The 23,577-nt window shown below is 45.9% G+C and overlaps 1 protein-coding gene and 1 long non-coding RNA gene across 8 annotated transcripts in view; one reads left to right on the top strand and one right to left on the bottom strand.

Annotated features, from left to right (window-relative positions):
• The window catches only part of CLUAP1 (clusterin associated protein 1), a 65,122-nt gene extending 41,752 nt beyond the window's left edge, over window positions 1-23,370 (bottom strand). For 2 of the 7 annotated variants that reach the window (XR_008433722.1, XM_053957398.1), the window contains exons 1-5: window positions 22,863-23,370; window positions 14,969-15,080; window positions 13,674-13,758; window positions 9,361-9,540; window positions 8,178-8,273 (exon numbers count right to left, since the gene is read on the bottom strand). Coding sequence is in view for 6 of the 7 variants with exons in the window: in XM_053957398.1 (XP_053813373.1) it covers window positions 8,178-8,273; window positions 9,361-9,540; window positions 13,674-13,758; window positions 14,969-15,080; window positions 22,863-23,229 (840 nt within the window). In the remaining variant the exon portion in view is untranslated. Of the gene's footprint in view, window positions 1-8,177; window positions 8,274-9,360; window positions 9,541-13,673; window positions 13,759-14,968; window positions 15,542-15,576; window positions 15,686-22,862 lie in introns of those variants that run through there. The other 5 variants (XM_053957395.1, XM_053957396.1, XM_053957400.1 and 2 more) reach the window with 5 other exon arrangements.
• LOC128796088 (uncharacterized) lies at window positions 18,704-22,226 on the top strand. Its single transcript, XR_008433723.1, has 2 exons — window positions 18,704-19,334; window positions 22,146-22,226. It is a non-coding gene; the product is annotated as an uncharacterized LOC128796088 (long non-coding RNA).
• Window positions 23,371-23,577: the final 207 nt, after the last annotated feature.

Here is a 23,577-nt window from a genome sequence, read left to right as displayed (position 1 = left end):
TCTGCTGGATCAGGAGTCGGAGCAATCCCAGCACATGCTGCACAAAGGCTCATTTCCCTGGCACGAGAAAAGGAGGAGAACAAACATTCTGCTGGGGAGAGTGACAGCAGTTACATCTGTTGGTGGCAGTGACTGCTCACACTGCCTGGAGTGCTCATGAACATCATTCTAGCCACAGAGAAAAACAAACTCCAAAGCAGAAAGTTCATTTGGGCAAAAATAAGATACAAAATGTCTGTACAATACAAATTCCCAAATAATTCCACAGGTTTTTGGAGGAGGGTGGGGAAGAATAACGTAGCTCAGTTGTTATTCTGGGAACATTTAGCATTTCAGAAGCTCAGCAAAATCCCTGTTTATTCGTGAGGCCCTTGCCAAGCCCAGCCTGGTGCACACACAGCCCTGCCAACAGCACTGGGCTCAGAGTGTGTGTGCCACACAGCCAACACACTTCAAACAAAACAGCAGAGAAATGGGAATTATTGTCCTTTCCACTTGCAAAGAGGTCAAAGGAACAGCGAGGACTGCAGTCTGTAACCATAAACAACTCCCTCACCAGCTCCCCTCCAGCAGCCTGGTGGAACACCCCAAAACATGCACAGGGCACTGCAGTGGGGCAGGGCAGGGAGCTGATGGGTTTGAAGAAACTTCTGAGGATCTGCCCTTTGAGGTGGAATAATTCATTCAAGTTTAATGTCTTTCCTTCTTCTGCCCTCCCTCGAACAGCCCTTAAGTTTCATGTACATACCACAGCCTTCCACAGAAATCCACCTCGTTTTCTACAACAAGGTTCAGTCCTACAGCCACACCTGCCTGGAAAAATCTGTCAGGGAAATGCAGAGCAGTGGCAATGCTGGAATTTGTATTTTCAGACTGTGGAATCAGGGTTAGTCTGGAAAATGAGAAGTTCAGGGCAATTAACCCCTCACACCCAATAGATGGAGAGGAGAATCCTCTGTACATACAGCTCATCCCTAAAACTCTGCCTTGTAATGGACAGAATAACTTCACTGTTACAACAGAGCCTCTAACCTAACTTTGACTCTCTGGAGTAGCAAGTCTAAGTGGAAAAGATATTAAATATTGTGGAAAAATATTAGTCATATATAGTGGAAATATAATGGAAGCATAAATATATGTTGAGTCTATCAAAACCACTGATATTTTTTTGTGGATGTCTCTCACAGCTTCCCTGGTTAACAGTCACTGGGCCATCTCCTGTTACCCTATGAACACTTTCAGAGAGGGAAGTTTTATCTTGAATATCTCTTGTCAAGAAGGACCCTTTGCAAATGCACCCACCACTTCCCTTACTGGGAATCTCTCCCCAGGAGCTTCAATCCCAGTTAACAATGAAGAGCCACTATTGCAAAACCCATTCTGCAAATATGCCCAGGGAAGCGTTTTCAACTGGTAATGGATTTCCATTTTCATGGACCAGAAGCTGATAAAGCAGCTTCCAGTGTGCCTGATGTATGGAAAAATGGATGCATTCTTCCTCTAAACTGCAGGAAGGAACCAAGACAACTAATTAGGCATGACCAGCATGCAAGTCACTGATGATAAATGTGGTGTAATAACATGTTCTGATGTGCTCAAGGTCTAGTAGAGGTTTCTAAACACATTTTTTGTGGTAAGGAACAGAAATTAAAGCTTTTTTCCTAGCACACTGGTCTTGCTGTAGCTGCCCCATCCCTGGAAATGCCAAGGCCAGGATGGATGGGGCTTGGAGCCTCCTGAGATAGTGGAAGGTGTCCGTGCTCATTTCAGGGGTGGAACTTGGTGATCTTCAAGGTTCCTTCCAACCCCAACCATTCCATGATTCTTTCTCTGAGTTTTTGACCACAGGTTAAATCTTCCTTTGTTTTCCAGGAGTTCCAAACCTGATGCACATGGAAGTTTGTGCACTCCTCACTGCCACTTCAGCCTCAATCCAGGCAGCCCTACATCCCCTGCTCCCTGCAAATAGGGCCCTGGCAATTCCAGCTGTCCATGCAGGCCACAAAGCTCTCCTGTAGGAGTTTGTTACTCAGGGAGTTCACTCACCCATGCTAGGATCACATTTGACCAATCCAGGGGATGGATGATTTGGCAATATATCACAACAGGGAGGCTCATGAGGGACATTAATCCCTCTGAAGGAATCTGACCCTTCCCAACAGCCCATCTGCTGCCTCAAGACATTAAAGTCATGGCAAATGATAATTTTGCTGCTTCCAAACTATGCTGCTTGGTTTCCAGCTCATCTCAGCAGTCTGCAAAGGGTGTCACAAAGACACTGCCCTACTCAGCAATGCAGATCCTCAGTCAGTGCCCCAAAGCCTCAGCTATCCCAGCATGTAAAACCCATGTCACAAGGAGGTCTGGGAGAGAGAAGCAAGTGGAAAATGTAATTTTTCAATGGATCAGAAAGAATCAGAAGTAACCTGCATGTGGTTCTGCTGAGGCAGGAAAGGGAACTTCAAAGCTTTCTGACAGGGATACATTTACACTGCTCTGTTCCCTCCCTCACCCAGGTCCATCCATCTTCTGGCTCTGAGGCTGCTGCCTCTGATTCACCACCAGCTCACAAACCCCAGGATGTGCCTCCTGTGATCTTTCCACACCCTCAGAATCCTCACCTTTCATTTACTCTGTGCAAGGTTTGAGGACAGACTGCACTGGTAAAGCTTGGATCAGTCCTCAGGACTACAGGGGGTCACTTCATGGCTCCTTGGCCAGGAGTTGGCCTGGGATGTCTCCTCCAGACTGTGGGAAGATGACAAGGAACTTCTTGTTCCAGAGCAGAAGCTAAGCCTGTGAGAATACAATCAGCTAGAAATGGCCTTGCATGGGCATTGCTGGTTGGTTTACAGAGGAAAAAAGGGCAGGGTTGGAAGAGACCTAAAAGCTCACCTGATTCCAACTCCCTGCCATGGGCAGGGACACCTTCCACTGGACATAACTGGTCCCCAAAATGCCAGGAGAAATGTGCCAACCGCTATTTTACAGCTGATGCCATTTCTTCAAGCTAAATACTCCTGGGATGGTCATACAAAATGATTTCTGACTTTAAATACATACACACAACTGCAGTTCTGGTTAAAGCTATATAATATTGACTCAACACTGGATTGCAGGTGCAAGGGTTAATTTTGGCTTCCCAATCTGCATTCAGCCCTCTTCCTCAAAGTGACAGGTTAGGCTTGGCTTAGAAGCAGGACTGCTTAAAAAAACTGAAGCAAACCAAGTAATTCTCCTGAGCTGTGGCAATTTCAAGTTACAAATTTCCACTACAAGTTCTATGTGTGGCAGTTCTGTAACCAAAGCCCAGGAAATGAGAGAAATTAATTTGTCAGCCTCCCTCGGGCAGTGAGAACAGAAGGAACATTTGGCAGGCGGAAAAATGCTTCCAACATTCCCAATAAAAAGATTTTTTGCAGTTAAGTTCCAAAGAGCAGGGAGTGATGCAGCCATCTCTGAAATCACATCTCCCTCTCCCCCCAGCAGCTGTGGTGGGAGGGGGAAGGAAGGGAGGAAGGGTCTTTAATCCAAAAGCTGGGAATAAAGAGATCCAAGTGAAATGTCTTTAGTGGCAAGGCTTGGTGCTGAGCTAACACTGCCTCAGTTCCACAGCTGGGTCTAAATGCCTTTGGCTCTCTGAAGAGTTTAATTCCAGCCTTTCCCAGCTGAGCTGGTAATGACATTCTCAGTGCCTCCCATCAGTTTGGGAACAAGCTGGTGCTGTGGGCATCCATAACAATAACAGGGAGCAGTGCCCAGAATTTATCCTCCACAGAGTGCAAACACTTCATGTGGCTGTTAAAAGCTTTAATCTACCAAATTCAGCAATTTCTTTATTTACAGGAGTGGATACAGGGAATAAACATTTTGTTCAAGGGCACAGATGGGGTAAGTGCCAAGAGGAGCATTAGAACACAAACCCACTGCATTGTCCATCTTCAGCACAAGATAAAAGCCTTGAAAGAAAATATTTTCATTTTTTCTTCAGTTTTACAGGGCTTCCAGCTAATTAAGAGGTAAATAAAATGAAAACAAGCCTGAGAAGGTCAAAAATCTTTCTGCCTGCCAGCAGCACAGAGGCAGTTTTCTTTTGGAATTTCTTTTTGCTCCATTATCTTCCCATGTCCAATAATTCAGCAAGTCTGAGCAGGGCAGCTTCCTGACAGGCTCCTGCTAGTGTGGCCCAGGACCTCTGGCAGAAGCACAGTGGGAGGCACTCAGGAGTTATAAACAGCCAGGAATTTTTTCTTTTGGATTTCCACTGTAGGATAATCCAAGAGAACCCTTCCTCAACTGGGGACAACTGCCCTTGAAAGTCTCATTACTGCTTTATTTTGAGCTGAAGAATGATTGGGACCAGCTCATCACCTCTCCCTTCCCCCAAAGGTCAATGTGGCCATTTCCCCCACCTTGCCATGTTTTTAGGATACAGAACACCACTGGCTTTTCCAACATATTTTTCCATGTACAGAATGGCAGCTGTTCAGATCCCAGAAAAGCCATGAGTGCATAGGGAAGCAGTGCTGCATTTTGCCTGAGTGCTGACATTAATTCCCTTGTTACTTTTCTTGATTTGGGGTTTGACAGCCTTAATCACAGACTGGTATTTTCAACAACTCCTTTTCTCCATTCATTTAGTACCGTGTAGGAAGACAGAGAAAGAAATCCAAACAAAATCTCTCATCCTCATCTCAAATCCAAATCAACCCCACCTTCCCCATGCAAAAAACTCAACATGCCTGCTTACTCTTCCAAGGTAACTGTAAATATTCTGAAAATTAAAGTCACATAGCAATGAAATGCAGAGAAAGTGCCCCTGGCAGGAAAGGAAACAATAAAGATGAAGATGTATTTCTCCATGCACGGAATTTGCATGGAATTGGCTTTTCATTTAGGGATCTCACTGTGTGGTACTAAGCTCATTCATCAGCTCCACTAAACTCTACAAATCCCAGCTGCAATTCTTGTGCTCCAGGATTTGACCAGCAAGACTGGAAGCTGCAAATTACCTTCCAAATATAATGCTTAAATGTGTTTTTAAATAAAAATTCTGTGTCTCCAGCACTGCCACAGGACACAAGACACTGTGCTCATCCACAGCTGGGCTAGAAACAACACAGCTTCCACAGAACTCAGTAATTATATTTTGGATTTTCATCTGACAATCCAGCTTTGGGGCTTGTTTGGGATTTTTTCTCCCACATAACAATACCATAGTCTGAATTCAGCAAACCCTGTAGGTTTTACTTCTTCCTCTATTGTTAATGAAAGTTTCTTTTTTAGCATTACAGACTAACTTGGGAAGTAGTTTAAATATACAGAAGAACTGTATATTCAGTCAGGAAATAAGGTATTTGCAGAGGCTTCAGAAAGGCACAGAACCACAATTCCAAGAAATCAGACCTCAACTCTTCCCCAAATATATGTACATAAATTTACAGCACTCTCTACCTCCAATAAATCTATCAGAACCATTCCCCTAAATTCTGCTCTAACTGAAATTTGTTTTCATTCAGAAAATAATTTATTTTAAAAAGTGTTTCATTACTTGAAGCAATGAAAGTTATCTAATGTATGAAGTTTTTTTCTACACAGTTGCTATACAAATTATGTACAAAAAGACTCCAACAAAGAAGATGAAGGTTGTGGAGCAAATTAGAGTCGACATCTCCAAAAGAAATAATGAGTTTTACTTCACTTTTCCCCAGTGATCCTTCCCCAAAAGCTGCTCGGACTATGAAAACAGATCGAGTCAACCCATTTAGTGCCAAATGCTGGCATTTCCTTTATAGTTCCTGGAAAATGAAACCATCTTCACTTTAGGATAGAAATAAGATTTATAATCAGCCTGTTGAAGCTGAGGTAGGAAGAGCTTTTATTTAAATATTTATAAATAAATGGATTGGAAAAAAAAGAGAAAATAGGTTCAGGGAACATAAAAGTCCCATGTTTTCAAATTCCTTTAAACACTATGACAGCTGTTGATAGATTTTGGCACATGCAACAGGTTTCAGGAGATAAAATGGAATAAAAAACTAAACCACGCTGCTCCCCTGCCCTTCAACAGCACAAACCCTCTGGCAGTGCCACTCAGTGGGAACATTAATTAGCCAGGCACTGCCAGAAGAAAATAACCATTAGAAATCAATAATCTGCACATTGAAAAGCAGTAAAAGTAATCTTGGTTTAATGGCAACTAATTTGGTGTCTACCAGCAAAGCTCTACTCCCCACCCAAAGCCAGAATGAACTTCAATTCTTCCCTACCTGGAATGGGGTGGGAAGGGCAGGCAGAGGATGCCATTGCTGAGGTCTCCTGAGCACCTCCCTGTGAAGGATCCAGGGAGGATGTGGCAGATGGGGAAGGGCAATTCCTGACTGCCCTCAGCACTGACAAGAAGCCCAGACCCAACAGTGATGGAAAAACCCAGCAGCGTTTGGCTCTAAGCCTCTCCTGGGACGGGCAAATTTCATACTTCAGGTGAAAGGCAGAGTTGGGGGCTGATAATTAAAAATTACAAATTCCATTGCCAAACTGGTTCCTGCAACCTCCTGACTTCTAGCCTGAAACCTGTTTGCTTTGCTACACGCTCAAGTCTCGAGTTTGTTGCATGTACCAAACTTGACATTTAACACACCAGCCAAAAATGGGTCCTTCAGGTTTAACAAATCACCGAAAAACCCTGGAACCAGCCCCAAATCATAAGGAACAGAGCCCAAAAGCATCTTCTGCAGCTCCCTGGAGGCTCTCCCTGTGCTGTCACTGTCACCTGCTGCCTTTGGCAATGCACTCGGAGCTGATGGCACAGAAGGTCACCTTTCCCAGGACAGCATTTCCTAAAGACACCAAGTTCCATCTGCCCAATCTTTTTGCAAAACACAACCTGTGCACCTGGACAGGATTAGCTGGCCCCACCTCTTGCTCAGCCACAAGGAACACGTGCTCACTGCTCTCTCTAAGAAATCCAATCCTTTCAGAAATGGCACCTCTAAGCAGGCTCCCACTCCAGAGTTCTTAATGGCCCTACTGAGAAGTGGCTGCACTGAAGCACTTTCTCATCTCTTCATCTTTCAGCTCTTGCTTTCAGCACATTCCACTTGTGCCTGGCCCTATTCCAGGGCCCAGTTCTAAACTCAGTGTCCTCAAAGCCTTGATTTCAAGTGACTAAACAACACCCAATTCAAACCAATGCTTGAGTACTTTTAAAAATGCCTAAACTGATCTATATTTGACTTTTAGCAGAGTTACAGGGATGTTGTACTCAGAGCAAAAGGGTCCAATGCTCCACTAATTAACACATCACACAGCAGCTGTGTGAAAACTCCTTCAAAGCCAAGAAATTAGGCAGAGTGCAGGAGGAGAAGTAGCTGATTAACAGTTCTGTGATACTGGTGCATGTTGAGTTAAACTGGATTATCACTTCTCCCTCTCTTTTGAAATATTAACACCCTGCACACCACAGTGATGTATGGATCCAGCAGGAAAGGCAGTGTTCCATGGAGGAACTTCCTAGGGTATCAGCCACCCTTTGAAACACCTGTACTCCATCAAACAAGGATCTGAGTGCATTAATTGTGGAGGCTCAGAGTTTACAGCTCTTAAGGGTGCACTCCCTACAGCTCAGACATCTGAACATTTCCAACACCATGCAGGGTCTCCCTCCTTTAAAGTCCCTTTTCAGAAAATGAAGAACATCCAGCATTGCAGATAAAGGCACTGAATAATGGCAAGACTTCCTGGCAGTGCACTGACTTCACACAACAGCTTTTGATTTTCCTTCTCCAGCTAAGCTGAAGAACATGAACCCTGCAGATTGTGATGCCTCCAGTCCTGCCAACAGAAATAATGAGCCTTGCCCTTGGAGAACTAACAGCACTCATCATTTATCTGTTAGAATATCCATCCCCAGCACTCCAGCCTGCACATGTATTTCCAAACAGAGAGTATTTCAGTTTTCTGCTGAAGAGAAAATGCCAAGCTGTTCTCTCAAGCTGCCTGCAGTCCAGCCATGAACAGGAGTAGGAAGGAAATGCAAAATGTCACACCCACTCCTTCAAACTCATGGAATCTTTATGTCAGATGCAGACATTAATAAGGACTGAGACTTTTTTCCCTTCTTCCTTTGAGGCACCCAGTGAACACAAGTCTTTCCCTGCTCTCCAGTGTGTACTTACCCTCAGTTCCACCTCTTTGCCAAGTAAGTCATACAGGACTGCTCCTTTGGAGGTGATTTCAGAAGCAAGCTGTCTAGCTGCCTTCAAGTCAGCAATCTGGGAACACAGCAACAGCAGTGAACAGCAGGAGAATCCCCAGCCTCACAAAGAATATCCATGGTATTTCTCATTCTGATGTCAAAATTGCACTGGAGGTCTAAACTCTGCTGGAGGTTGTGCACCAGAACCAGAGTGGACAGAGTCTCTCTTGGCTTTGAAACAGTCCAGGTGAGGCTCTGTCAGGTACAGGTTTCTGAGTGAAACCCCAAATATTTTAGGCCACGGAAAAAAACCCACAAATCTCCTCAGAACCATGGCTCAGCCAGTTGTTGATTCATGTGGTGTCCAGGACAAAGGGAAACATCACCTTTTCATAAGGAGAACTAAAAACTTCATATACCAGCCTGCAATGGAAGTAATGAACTTCTGAGCATCTACCAAATGTTTTTTTGTTATTTTTTCAGAGAGACACATCTGACTTACACAGAGGAGAATCACTTCTGGGTCTGCCATTTTCTCAATAATCACAGGAACAGAGAATCATACAATGGTTTGTATGGGAAGGGACCCTAAAGCCCATCCAGTCCCACTCCTGCCATGGGCAGGGACATCTTCCACAGCAGTAGTAACAGAAATTCCACTTATTTAGCAAAGTGATGGTTTTTGGGTTGTTTTTTTTTTTTTTTTTTTTTTTAATATTTAGAGAAGGTGCTTTTAAAATATCAAAAGATGGTTTTTATTTTAAGGGCTTGAACAGCTTTGATGTCTGTTAGGGTCACAGGAAGATTTCCCCTTCTTTCAGCGCAAATAGGCTGAAAACCAACTTTCAGTCAGTATTTTGCAAACTCCTCCTGTTGCAAAAGTTTAGTAAGTAGAAAATTATCTTTATTCCAGCCTACTCCAATATTTCTATGGTGCCAACAGGATTTTAATACAAAGAGAACCAGTTTTGTGCCACTGTTGCCTTGTATTATGAATTGAGAATTCAGAGATTAAAACATATCAGAGAGTCACATAACCCCACCTACTGAAAGTCTGACTTAAAACCCTGCCTACTGCCTCGCCAGAACATTCTCCACTGAAATGCCAGCTAGAAAACAGATGAGTTTTCCCAAGTGAACAGAAGAGTGGCAGTTTTGCTTACTTTTGAGCCCAGATCAAACTTGAACTTGGTGCTGTCCTCCTCGGGGAGGTCTGCACGATCCCCTCCCTGCGTGTTCATGGCCCCATAGAGCACCGAGGTGACCTTGAGCAGCTCCTTCACAGCGTGTCCATCGGCCTGGTACAGCTTCTTGGTGTTCAGCTTGATGTGAGCCTTGGTGGCCTTGGGCAAGAAAGCAACAATTCAGCAGACACAAAGAACAAAATCTTCAGTTATTTGCATTCAAAGCTCTTTTTGGGGGCACTAGGCTCTGCTGTACAGAATAACTGTTTGGACACCCAGTTTGCCTCATTTTAATACTGGTATTTCTAGAAGAATTTTTTCTGAAAGCTGTGAGCTTTCTGCATGTCAGAACATTTGCAGAAAACCCCTCAAACCATCATCATTTCTTCCCTGAATAAAGATCAGCAAAAACCCTGTGCAGCATTTAAATTCAAATTAAGTTTAAGTGGAAAGTAAGTGCTGCCCAGGTCTTGTGATGATGCTGCAGAGAGGTAAATTTCACCCTTAATGAGTTGCAAGAATGAGATCAGTTATCCTAATTTAACTGCCTTCTCTTCCAGCACCACCTTCCAAATGTTTTATTGTTTCTCTCAATTTTTTCCTGCTATGATATTAGTGATTTTATTCCCTCTCCTTCCATCTCTGAAAGGTACAGACAGACCAATAAGGAAAAAATACTAAAAATTCTAATACTATCTTTTTGTGCTTCAAAATAATAAAGGGGGAAAATTACTATCTGTCACAGAAAGGACACAAATGTTGTTCCTGAAATTCCTGTTAAGTTTATATTATAAATTAATAGCCACAAGGAGCCAACCACAAATTCCAGATTAAACTTTGAGGGAGTCTGTGGTGGCAGAACTAAATACAGAAGCAAAAAAAAAAAAAACAAAACAAAAAAAAACAAAACAAAACAAACAAAACAAAAAAAAAAAACAAACAAACAAAAAACAAAAAAAACCAACTGATCACCATCTATGGGTCCAAAAACTAAGCTTAAAAATGACACATGAAGCACAAAAGTGACTTAACATCTTCTTTTCATTATATTTTTAAGATGAAACTTCTGCTGAAATGTTTCTCCTTTGGGAATGCTGTAGCAGATAGAGCCTATCCATGAGCCACTGGTGGTATTACACAGCTTTGGTTTTACAGTGTTCCTGGAAGGAATTTACATTCCCTCAGGCTCTGACAGAGCAGGATCTTCAAGCTGGGGGAAGAGACTCAGACATTACAATATTTGGTACAATAAAATTATAAGCTCTGCATTGAGCTTCATTGAATAATGGACTGAAGGAAAAAATCCTGTGAAACTAAAGAGAGAATGCACCACACTACAAACCATTGATTTGGCTCCAGCTTTTCCAAAGAAACAAAACAAATGGATGTTGGCCCATGCTTATTCAGGTGTATTTTGTCAAGACTTTGTGACTTTAAAATCAGATCTTAATTCCCAATAAATATTTTCCTCTTGTTTCTCTCATCCCAAAATCTCAACCCAGGAGAGGAAAATGACTTTTTGTATCTGTTTGCAGAGACAGGACCCAGGGAATGGCTGGAGTTGTGTTAGGAGAGGGTCAGGCTGGATCTCAGGAAAAGCTCCTTCCCCCAGAGGGTGGTGGGGCACTGAACAGGCTCCCCAGGGGATGAGCACAGCCCCAACAAGGCTGCCAGAGCTCAAGGTCCCAACTCAGGATCTTCTGTGATTCCTGAAAATTGAAGCCCAAACTCCCAGAACAGGCTCCTGATGTTGTGCACCTGAGCCAGGGGAATACGAGACTCACAGCACAAAAAATTCCTAATTGCTTTTGAATTGTTGGTCTCAGAATGACCTCAAATGAGCCAAGACACAAAAGTGAAAAGCCAGGTATGTTCACCTCCCTTCCCTTGCAGTAGAAGCAATCTAAAAAATTAATTGCAGAAACAGCAAGTATTCCATTATAGGAGAAGTGGTCATTAAATCGACAGACTCTATTAAACATCCCCTATCCAAAGGGGACTGATGCACTAAATTATAAAGGATGTTGTTAGAAACAGCAGTTCCAATTTCAGCTTCATTCACCCTCAAGAGAGTAAAATCAATGTCTAGTAAGAGGAAAAAAAAGGTTTTTCATTCAAAGGCTACTTAAAAAGAGAAAAAATACACAGACAAGCATATATCTTTTTCAGACTGGCACAATGGCAATGTGGAGCAAAGAAGATAACTTCATGTTTGGAAAGTCACCTCCATCACTTAATCTTTGAAACACCTATTTGATTTGTTGTTTTATTCTGTAACCTTTTTAGTTCTACACAACCATTAAAAACCATGGCTATTTATTCTGAAGATCAGATGGTTATAATACAATAAAAAATATAAATATACAGCAAGAATGGCAGCAACAGGCAGAAAATTTGCTTAACTTCACAATCTGCTGTATTAATACCATGAAGCCACATTTTCTGTGATGTCTGACTCTTGCAAAAGGTTTTGTGCCCTTGGGTTGCTGAGTTTCTTTTCATGAATGAATTTCTTTGAGATGAACTCACTGGAGGCTTTTTGTTGCACTCTACCTCAAATTTGGATCCAAGTGGGCTTAAGCAGGAGCCAGGTACTGAGTCCCACTGATCAAGGCAGCTCTCGGGGGGGAAATTTATTAAAAACCCACCTAAGGCAACCTTGCAGACACTTCAGAACTTTTGGGTCTGGGAAGGAGACTTTTGCTAAGTTCTCAAACTGCCAGGAACACAGAGCAGTAGCTAGTTTGTGTGGAAAATTAACACCTCCTCACTCCTTGTTCAGTAAAGCAGAGCAAAGCTCCAGCTACATTCCCTGGTGATGGATCTGTCCTGACATTCTCTTCTGAGACAATTCTGTCTCCATCACATCTCCCATCTGCCCACGGATGCATAAAGCCATTAACTCCTGGGGAAGGTAATTGTGGATTGCATGGACAGTGAATTATTAAGGAAATGTCTACAAGCTTCTCTCATCCTGAAAATGCTGAAAACCTACAATAATCCCCACATTAACTTGTAATATTAACTAAGTACAGGATGACTAATGTAATTTCCATTAATTTCATTTTCTGAATCATATTATGTAATTCTCAAAAACCCTTGGGATTTCTGACATGAAATCAGCTATTGAAAAGCATGACATTAATTCTGCTTCCAGAGTTGTGCTTGGAGGGGGAAACCGTTCCAAACAGAACAGACCTGTTCACTCCATCTCATGATGCTCCAAGGCTCAAAAGTACATTCTGATATGTACAGGAATGTACCCTGCTCTGAACATGGCAAAATTAAGAATTAAGAGAATTTATAGTGCATACTATTCACAAATTGCAAGGGAAATATTGTTAAAATTACATTTTAATACATTTTAAGATTTTTTAAAAAGTATTGCAATTCCTCTTTGGTATTAGGATAAAAACTTCCATTGCTTCCAGATCCCCCTGCAGCCCCAGAAAGTTCTTCTCACATAATGAAGAGTGTTAATCTAAGTGTGTGATAACATCAAAGGCTCACACTGCTTCCAACTAACATGAATTTTATGAAGGACAATGTTATTTTACTCCAAAAGACTAAAAAATTTGATGACCCAATCCAAATATGCTCATGCATTAAAAAATTGATCTGAGAAAAAACCACATGCCTTGATATATGGGAAATCTCATACAACCAATATATGATTCTGTATCATCATGAAAACACCAGAAATTATAATAATTCAAGCACAGAAAAAAATCGGAAATCCAAAGTTAGCAATAACCAAGGTGGGATCTCTTCTAAAACAATTTAAATGGTTTAAAAACATTCCCCATCTACAGCTGTGTCTTCCACTGTCACCTTTCATAAATTAGGAGATAAGGATGAATATTGTTTTAAATCCCAGTTTAGATCCCAATATTATATTTAGATCCCAATATCATATTTAGATCCCAGTTCTGCAGAGAGAAGTACAGAATGTCAGTAACAGCACGCCCTGGCCTCTTCAAATTTCCAGCAGCACAAGACACAGGATCACAGAATCATGGAATGGTTTGGGTTGGAAGGGACCTTAAAACCCATCCAGTTCCAGCTCTGCCATGGGCAGAGACAGCTGCCACTATCCCAGGTTGCTCCAAGTCCTGTCCAGCCTGGCCTTGGACACTTGCAGGGATCAAGCAGCACCAGAATGCAACACAAACTCAGCCACCCCTTGCAGGGAAGCTCTGTGGGGTTAAGAGTGACAGCTCTAAAGCTGCCATGGAACCAGGATTTCAGGTTTTCAGGATTTCAGCCCGAGCACAGCTCCTGGGCAGACTCACCATGAACTGAGCCACGGCCTTAATGAAGAAAACCCGGTCCTGCTCTGTCTCCACATCCCCGGGAATGTCACTCTGAGGTTCATACCTGTGCAAACAAGAGCTGGAGATCAGAACCAGGTTCTGGCCACATTAAAGAGCCTGCTTCATCTGTGAGGCAAAAATCAAACACAAAGTAAGCACAGACGAGATGGAGAATAAATGTGTAAATAAATTCCTACTGCAGACTGGGGCATGCAGAGCCTGGAATGCACACAGGGGTTGGTACAAACTGCAGGAGCTGTAAGACCTGACACACTGCACAAGTTCATAGCCAGCCATCATTTCAAACATTCTCCTTTCACAAGTAAAGGAAACTTATGGAGAAACAAACTGAAATCTGCGAAATGCTTAAAAAAACATCAGTGAGATGCAGAAACTTCTAGAAGTGGCCAGTCTGAAGGAACCAGGGAAGAATAAAAGGAAATTCCATGATTCAGACCCTCAGTGTAACAGCAGCATTTTAAAGACTATTTAGCTAACTTAATCCAAGTAATTTTGAATGGTTGTGAGTATATCCCTATTTCATTACAACTGCAAGAGTATTCAGCAAATTTCTAACGACTTGGTAATTAAACCTAATGGATTATTAATTAATAATTATTAATCCAGGTCAAAAAACAGCAATCTGGAAAACTGGTCAATGTTGGTTTCAATTATAATGTTCTACCTTATAATCTTTAAGAACCTCTTAATTTTATACTTAAGCAGGAGAGAGAAAATAATGTATAATTCAAATAACACTTCAAGATCCAGAAATATTTCACCCAAGTCTGTCAGCGGGTTCAATGGGTGTAAAACTGCAACTGGACAGTAGTAGATTAGAACCAAACCATTTTATTACTTTTAAACACATTGTGGATGCAGGACAATACCAGGCTGTAGCAACAAGGCAAGAACTTGGCTGGGTTTTGGTGAAGTTCCCACAACAGATCACCCTGTCTGGATAAAAGGTCAGATAAATGGACAGCATGGCTGTGGAATCTGGAGAGTATGTGAGAGAGATAAGGCTACTTTTGGATGAGTGTGCCCACAATCAGGGTGCAACCTCTGCCAGTCACTAGGTTTGCTACACCAGGCTGTGCCATTAAGCTAAAAATCTGCAAACTACCACTTTTCTGTCTGGTATTTAGAAGAGCAGAGCTCAAAGAATGATTAAATATCACCGAGTTCCCTAATTTCACAACAAACCATCAGCTCCTAAGCACGCTCCCCACATCGCAGCCATCAGCCTGAAATTTGTTGGTCTCATCACCAACCTTTTCACCAGCCACAGCAGCACTTCTGACACAAGCATGAAGTTTGGGGTGTGGAAATTCTCCATGGATATGAGTCGAGGATACCCCAGCGCCCTCATCATCTCAGTAAAATCTGAAAAATGAGGAAGAGCAGGGATTTCTTCTTTTATATCCAATAAGGGCTTTGCCAAGATTGCCATCTCCCACAGAGTGCTGCTTAGTTACCATAAGCTATACCCATGGTATAGCTCATGGTAAAGCACTGTTAAAAAAAAAAATAAACCTCAATAATTAACATAAATCGTATCATTTCAACAGAAAACAGGCGTTTTTAACGAGATTCACTGAGCTGAAACGACGCAGAGACAGCCTCTCCCTGCAGACACAGCGTTCAGTTGTGTTCCCTACGGGCGGGGGGAACCCTGCCCGTGCAGGGCTGTGCCACCCCCCGGCAGCGGGGACCCCTCCCCGGCAGGGACCGGCGGGCTCAGCCCTGCATCCCCTGCGGCACCGCCCGCCGGCAGCTCCGTATGCGGCCGAGCGGAGCAGCGGGGCCCGCCGGGAGGCCCGGCCGGGGGTGCCGCGTCCCGCCCGGCCCGGCCCGGCCCCGCCGCCCCGGCCGCGCTCACTGCGGAGGTCGCGGAACGACATCGCGGGGACCCGCGGCCACCGCGGCTCTGAGGCAACGCGCTACGGCGGCGCGGCGGGGCCAAACCCCGCGGGAAGCGAAGTGCGCGGCGGGCCGCACAGCGAATCACGGAACGGCGGGATAAACTGCGGGGAAGAGCGCGCTGACATCAGCGACCGATCGCCACCGTGGCAACCAGGCCAGAGCACCGAGTGCCATGTCCAGGCTTTGATTAAACACTTCCCGCCACAGCGAAACCACCACACGCACGGGCAGCCCGTTCTCATCACCCTTTCAGGGAAGAAATTCTTCCGAGTGTCCAAGCTAAACCTCGCCTGGCGCACTTAAGCCTGTGTCTTCTTGTCCTGTCCCTTGTTCCCTGGGAGCAGCGCCAGCCCCCTTGGGTGCACCGTCCTGGCACGGAGGCACCGAGAGTGAGAATGTGTCCCCATCCCTGCCTCAGCTCCTCTTCTCCAGGATGAGCCCCCCAGGCTCCCTCAGCCCTTCTTCACAGCACACGTGCTCCACACCCTTCCCCAGCTCCCTTCCCTGCACCCGCTCCAGCCCCTCAATGTCCCCCACAATTGAGGGGCCCACAGCTGCACACAGCACTGGAGCTGTGGCCTCCCCAGTGCCCACGAGCACTGCCCTGCTCCTGCCGGCCACTCCCTGCGCCCCCGCCCTGCCTCTGCCCCGGCGGCCTCGGCAGGCTCCGGCCTCCCCCGTGGGCTGCGAGGCTGTGGGGAAAGGCAGCTCCATGTCGTGGCTGTGTTCCCTGCGATGGGGACACCCCCGGTGTTATATATGGGTGGTGTGGAGATTGGTGCTTGCAAATGAGGAATGGATATTATGCGTGTTAAAAGAAGTTTTGTTAAGGCTCGAGGTTCTTTTGATGTGTGACTCTGTTGTAGGTTGTTTTTGGGCCCCTTTTGGTTCTCCCTTCAATCCTCTCCTCTGCCCTCTCTGTTGTTACCACCAGACCCTGGCGGTCGGGGTTGTCAGAGATGTGTGGGAAGGGCGTGTGCAGGTGTCCCTTGCATGAGGCAGCCGGGAATGGGGGAAGCTTGTCACTGGGGGGACGTGGGGTAACAACACCTCACCTCCAGTCCAGTTGCAAGAAGGTCTCCACCAATGCACGGCAAAGAAGAGTTGACTGGCAGACTTTCGGAGGGGCCAGGGATATATAAGGGAAATGTTTGAATATGTATTTGGCTGATGCAACACCATGGGTGTGAAAGGCAGAGCCACCATTTTGTGGATGAGCCTCTGGTGGTCGGCCATGTTCCCAACACTGTCGCATTTGCTTTGTGAAATTTTTATTTGTTCTCAATAAAACTTTTATAACTCATTCCTACTTGGGGTCTGAGTTGTTTGTAACACCCGGGCTGAGCCGGAATGGGGTTTGTGACTCAGGAGGGAGGGCTGGGAGCCATCCCTGGGGGATTCTGAGGAACCCCGTCAGTGTGTGAGGTGTGAGGGGAGCCCAGTCTGCACCTGGCTGGAGCACACGGACCCAGCGGTCACATCCCGCGGATCCGTCCACGCTCCGTGTGATAGATGACTAATGCGATGATTGACTCTCACAATTAAATGCAAATATCATGTATATATGTTAAGAAAAGTTTTACAGATTTATAGTTATGTTTTACCCCCTTGTGGGTACAGCCTAGGGGACAGCCTAGGTTTGGGACATTTGGGAGGGTTGGTTTGTCACTATGGTGACATCTGACCTCCAATCAAGATTTAAGGAAGTAAACTCCACCACTGGACAGCCAAGAAGGAGTCAATGGACAGAACTTTGGGAGGGGCAAAAGGATTAAAAGGTGAAACCTCCATTGTGTAGGTGAGCACATGGTAGAAAAAATGCTTTGCTCCTGGCACTGTAATATTTTCTCTATTCAGTCTTCTCTTGTATTTTTGATAAGGTTTTAATAAGCCTTTCTAAATTTTTGGAAGTAACAGTTCTCATGCTCCATGTCCTCTGCCGAGCACGACGAGGATCTCTCCGAGGGCAAGAGCCCAGCTTTTGTGTTGCAAAAATCAAACAAAATAAGTCTTAATGAGACTAGAAGATAAATCTCCTATTGCAGTTTGGGTATCTGGACCCTGGAATGCACACAGTGGGTTTGTGTATGAACTGCAAAACATGTAAAGCCTGACACACTTTTGCAGCAGGAATTGCTGCTGGGGGGTCCTGTATGCACCTCTTCAGCCACTGTGGATAAGGAGCAAAGTTTACTTGGTTCAATCAAGCTGGGAAATATTTATTTTTCAGAAGGAGATGAAAAAAAACTGCTAGAAAGTCAAATAAGGGCAGCCTATATATACAGAAGTGTGTTTCCCTTTGTCATGAAGAAACCATAAGCACAAGACAAAATTCCTAACCCTATATCTGTTATATATCTTCACAGATCCCTATGGTCAGGTCTACATTTCTGTCCTGGATTTCCCTTTGTCTGTAAGCATGAGGGCAGGCCGTGGCTTTGCTCATGCCAACATTCCAGCTCGCAGTTTGTATCCTGTGCATCATCCATGACCCAGAACTCTGAAAGTTCTTCAGAAAAAAAAGTCAATTAACCTGTACAGGTACATTTTTATAGGAAATCTGAGAATCCCACCTCTAGAAATATTTTATTGATAACTACTACAAATTATGTTTTGTTCTATTACTGTATATATATACTGTACATATTATATATATTATATATACCATATTGTACCAGAGTGCACCAAAAGGCATGGGGATGGTTCTGGCTTGTTCCCAAAGGTGTTCTCAGGACCTTGGGACACCTGAGGCTGCTGTTGGACACGGCTGAACCTGTGGCAATTGTGCCCAGGTGGGCAAGCAGGCCAATGGCCCCTGGCCTGTACCAGCCATGGTGTGGCTGGCAGGAGCAGGGCAGTGCTCGTGGCCCTGTGCTGGGCACTGGGGAGGCCACAGCTCCAGTGCTGTGTCCAGCTGTGAGCCCCTCAATTGTGGGGGACACTGAGGGTCTGGAGCAGGTGCAGGGAAGGGAACAGAGCTGGGGAAGGGTGTGGAGCTCATGTCCTGTTTGGAGGGGCTGAAGGAGCCTGTGGGGCACTCAGCCTGGAGAAGAGGAGGCTCAGAGGGGAGGTTCTCACTCTCCTCAACTGCGTGATAGGAGATGGAGCCAGGTGGGTGGCGGGCTCTGCTTCCAGGGAACAAGGGACAGGGCAAGAAGACATAGTCTTAAATGTGCCAGAAAAGGTTTCATCGTATTTAAGGAGGAATTACTTTCCATAAAGGGTGATGAGATATTAGAATGGGGTACTCGTGTGTGGTAGATTCACTGTGGCAGGAGGTGTTCCAGCTAAGCCTGAGTGTGACACTCAGGGCTGATCTGGTTGCCACTGGTGGAGCTGGGTCCCAGGTTGGACTCAGTGATCTCACAGAGCTCTTCCACCTCAATTGATTCCATGATTCTGTGACATCCCGGCCTTTGGGGACAGCACGGTGGCTGATGAGTGTCCCCAGCCCATCGCCGTGCCCAGAGGCCAGGCAGAAGTGGCTGGGAAGGACGGGCAGAGCCTGCTGAGGGTGGCAGCTTGGCCTTGAGCAGCAGCATGGGCAGCCAGGGGCTCTCCCGGCTGCTGCAGCTCTCGGTGCTGCTGCTCTCGGTGCAGCCACTGGAGCCTTCCAGCCCCGCTGCCAGGGACTCGGGGGCCTGGGATGCGCTTCCCGAGCTCCTGGAAGAGCGGGACAGGACGTGGCGCCCATGAGGGAGCCGCTGCGGAGAGGTGAGGGAGGGGCTGGGGCCGGTGGGCCCGGCCCGGGGGAGCCGCCAGGGCCTCGGGCCAGGAGGGTGCGGGGCGAGGGCTGAGCGCCCCGCGGGGGAGCGGAGCCGGGCGGGCCCGAGGGCGCTGGGCCTCCGGGGCAGCCCTCGGGCCGAGGCGCGGGGGCAGAGCGGGGCTGAGCCCGCGGCCGGGCAGGAACGGGGCCCGGCTGAGCCCCAGGGAGCCCCGGCAGGGGCGGCCGGAGCTCTGCTTGCTGCAGCCTCGGCCCGGGGCAGCCCGGCCGGGCCCGAGGCTCTCTGTGCAGGAGAGGCAAAGGCAGCGCCGGAGGGCTCAGCCCCGAGGCCCTGTGCCCCTTCCACGGCTCCCTGTGCTGCGCTGCAGGAGAGGAGCCGGAGCGCCTCTGGCCGTGCCCGGCCGTGCTGCCGGGGCCGCGGCTGCTGCCAGGAGCTGCTGCGGCTGCTGCTGGAGAAGCGGGCCCTGACGAGGCGCTGCCTGCGCCACAGCTCCCGGCAGAGGCAGAGCCCAGAGGGAAGAGGCCAAGGCAGCCTGGCACTCAGGAGAGGAGGAGACTACACTTCTCGCCTCTCCTCTGACTCTCCAGCTCATCTCTGGGCTGGCTGGACATGGCAGGGAATGTATGACCAGTGCTGAGCTGGGCACTGCGACATTCCCACACACAGGTGTTAGGAACCCCTTTGTTATTAGGAAAAATAGGTTTCCCTGAAGTCTTCACCTCTACTTGAAGTTTTTCAAAGAGTTCAATTTTAGGTTTTTTAGGCATAGGCTTCCCAGTCATGTTCTCACCCCCTAGTTGAAGCCGGGAAAAGTAGTCTAGTTCAATGAAGCTCATGTTTTCTGTATATTGCTGTGTTATTTTACTCTTCCGTATCTGTCAGGGGCAGTCCAAATGATGGTTTTGCACATGGGCTGCAGACCAGCAGTAAAGTCAAGCCTGAGTGTCCCAGCAGGATTTAAACAGTATTGAGGGCAGCTGGAATTCACACCATGGGCAATATTGTCTTGTCTGTGTCTTCCAAAGAAGCTTTTCTTTGATCCCTGTCTGTACTGTGCTGGGGACCCCCAAAAGCCCAGGAGGTGTCTGGGTGGCCCCAAAAGGCTCTTGCAGGCCCCTGGGACACAGCAGGGAAGGGGCAGGAGCATCCCTGGGGTGCTCAGACAGACCCACAGAATTGCTGGGCTGCAGAAGCTGCCCCGAAGACAGCTGAGGCCAACCAACAGGGCTTTTGCAGCCTCTCAGCTCCCAGCTGCATCTGCTGGTGACTAATCCTGGCAGCAGCTTTGTAATAAACTTTTTAAAGAGTGCTGATGTGCCGAGTTTGCCACTACAGACATAACCCACAGCAGTTTTCATGTTGAGGCATCAAGGAGGAGCAGCACGAGGGTTCCTGTGCTGACAGTGGTGATGTCCCACGGACCAAGGAACAGCAGCTGTGACCACAAATCTCTGCATTAGCACTGGACTGGAGCAGCCACAGCTCTTCCTCACTGGGTCAGCTCTGTCTCAGGGTGGATTGAGCTGAAAATCATCTGTCAGGCTGATCTGTGCATGTCTGAGGACATTCTGCAGAGCAGTTCAGAGATTTTCACTTCAAACTGCCCAAGCTTAGAAAACACACAGACATGGATTCTGTAGTGAGCAATGCACATGATTGAAAAAGCAATGAAAAACAAGGAAAGAGCAATAAATCCTGGAAGAATAAATAATGAAATGAAATAGTTAAATTAGAAAATAGGAGATGTGTTTAGAGACTGGGTTTCTTATGCCAGAAAGCCATGAGACAGCAAACATCGAATAATTCACCAGTTCAGGAATGTCTCAGCAATCCCGCTTCTTCAGGGGGATTAAAGAAGGAAGGAACCATTTCCCTGCTCTGCTCCGAATTACACTTACTGATGATGAAATATGTGGGGGAAAGCCAAAGCTGTAAAATCAGTAAAATAAATTCCACAGCTGAGGTAAACACTACACTGAGACTCTAAGTAAATATAATTAATATTTATATAGCGTGAAGGTGCTGCTGGAGGTGGGGTGGATGTAGCTTTGAACTGAGCTGGGACCCAGAGAGGAGCAGCCTCTCTAGCAGGAGCTCAGACATTTATCCACAAAGGATGAACTTTTCTCCCTGCCAATTTCCCATTTCTAGCAATTCCCACCTGAAGGAAAACTCACCTCTACTTATTCCCTAGCACATGAACTCACCTCCATGGAAACATCTCCCCATTCCACAGCTCACACTTGAGGAATTGGGATTTTTCCTCCTGTTCATCAGTACAAAAGTGGAAATTTTCTTGGAAAGGAAAGAAAGCTGGCAATTTTGGTGCAGGTTTTGGTGGCAATGGGCAAGCCATCAGCTGGGACTGCAGCCTTTGAGTAGAGACCCTGTCAGGTTCTCAACATATAAACAATCAGCTCTACTCATCTTTCCCTCTGTTGGCCCTTTCAGCCATCATGTTGCAGATGAAATTGTGGTTGGGGGTGTGAAAAACCCCAATTCACTTGGTTTTTAAAATTTTAGAAGTTTAATAATAATAGAATGGTTATAAAAATAGTAATAGAATTAGAGTAATAAAAATTCGGAGTTAGGACAATTACAAGACAATAAAAACCAAAGAATTAGAGATGTCCAGATGCTCTCGGGCACTTAAACCCCGACAAGCATGCCTTGTGAACAAAGGAATAACCTTTAAAACAATATACTGTTGCATATTCATATATACATAATGGTTATGCATACATTCAATTTGAAACAAGAAACTCTGTTGTATTTCAACTGCTTCTTTTAATCCCCACAGGTCTTCGAGTCTGAGCAAGGCCTGAAGAAATTAGCTTCTTCTGATTAAAAAAACATAGATTCTTCTTCTTTGGAAGATTTACATATTCTGTGACTAGTATCTCGAAGCGAGTATCTTATTCCTTTAAAAAACCCCACATACATAGTTTCTGTTTTACCTATTAAAGCTTCATTTTAACTACAAAACTACACTTGCCATACTATTAAAATGTTAATACAGCACAACTTATCAATATAACATAATACATACAGTAACTATCTACGTAGAGCCATATAATATGCATTTTTCACAGGGGCGTGCTGAAGTAGAGATTTTTGGAGTTCACTTAAGTTAACAAAATTAATTAAGCATTTATATTTTACCTTGTAGAGTTATATGTTGAATTTTAACCCTTTACTTAACAAACCTCTGCCTGGTACAAAGGGCATAGGAAAATGCAAATTTCTGAAGCCTCTTGCATAAAGAACAATACCGGAGGGGACTGAGGATGCAAAGAACCCAGATAAAGAAGCTCCTCTGTCTCCAAGCCTATCAAGACTGACAGACGTACTCAGATAAGCACCAAAGGGCCAAAAGCGCACGCGCAGAGAGGAAAAGTTCAGAAGTTCAGCAATGAAGAAGACCAAAATCTTCAGTCTCAGAGACCCCCGCAGGACCACCACAGCAAACCACGCGTGCCCAGAAGGGCGTGGACAAGTTTTTGTAGACATATCTCACCTGTGCCGGGCGCTGACATACATACCCACTTCATGACTACCCCAGGTTGTGGAGTCTGTTTATTTATTCTGCGTATCGCTTCAGTGCCACTGTCCTCCGGAGCCCTGGCTAGCTCTGCCATGTCCCGGGGCCAGCGGCAGAGTGGGGAACTGGCCAGGCTGGGGTCCTGCCTGAGCCAGAACCTCTGAGCCACCTGCCCAGCAGCAGAGACCCCTGGAGAAGCGACTAGGACCGAGTAAAGGAGGCAGGGGAGGCTCTTCTGCCCTGCAAAGTCCAGCAAATTTATTGGGAAAGGCCAGGGAAGGAAGACATGAGAAGAAGGCTGCAGGAGAGCACAAGCAAAAACAGCCCCAAGCACCCATTGCATGGGTTTTTAAAACTTCTCAAAACAGGGGGTGGACACAATATAACCAATGGGCAAGTTCCAGGGTGTGGTTTCTGGGACTAAAACAAACCAGGGCCAGGGGAGGAGAGAGGGGCTGGCTGAGGATTGGGCCTGAGGGTGAGGGACAGGGAACTTTCTAGAACAAAGGGTCGGGTTTGGGCTGATGGACAGGGCGAAGGGGCCGGGCTGCCTTGATCGGCAGGGAAGAACCGGGAAAGTTGGGAGGGGATTCTTTGAGGGACAGTTGGGTAGGTGGGCATAACACAGGGAAAAACCAACTAGAATAACTGGGGGGACCATAAAATGACAGAATGTTCAACTCAATAAACT

This window comes from Vidua chalybeata, chromosome 16 (genome assembly GCF_026979565.1).
Source record: "Vidua chalybeata isolate OUT-0048 chromosome 16, bVidCha1 merged haplotype, whole genome shotgun sequence".
NCBI lineage: Eukaryota > Metazoa > Chordata > Aves > Passeriformes > Viduidae > Vidua > Vidua chalybeata.
This window is presented reverse-complemented; position numbering and strand designations above follow the sequence as displayed.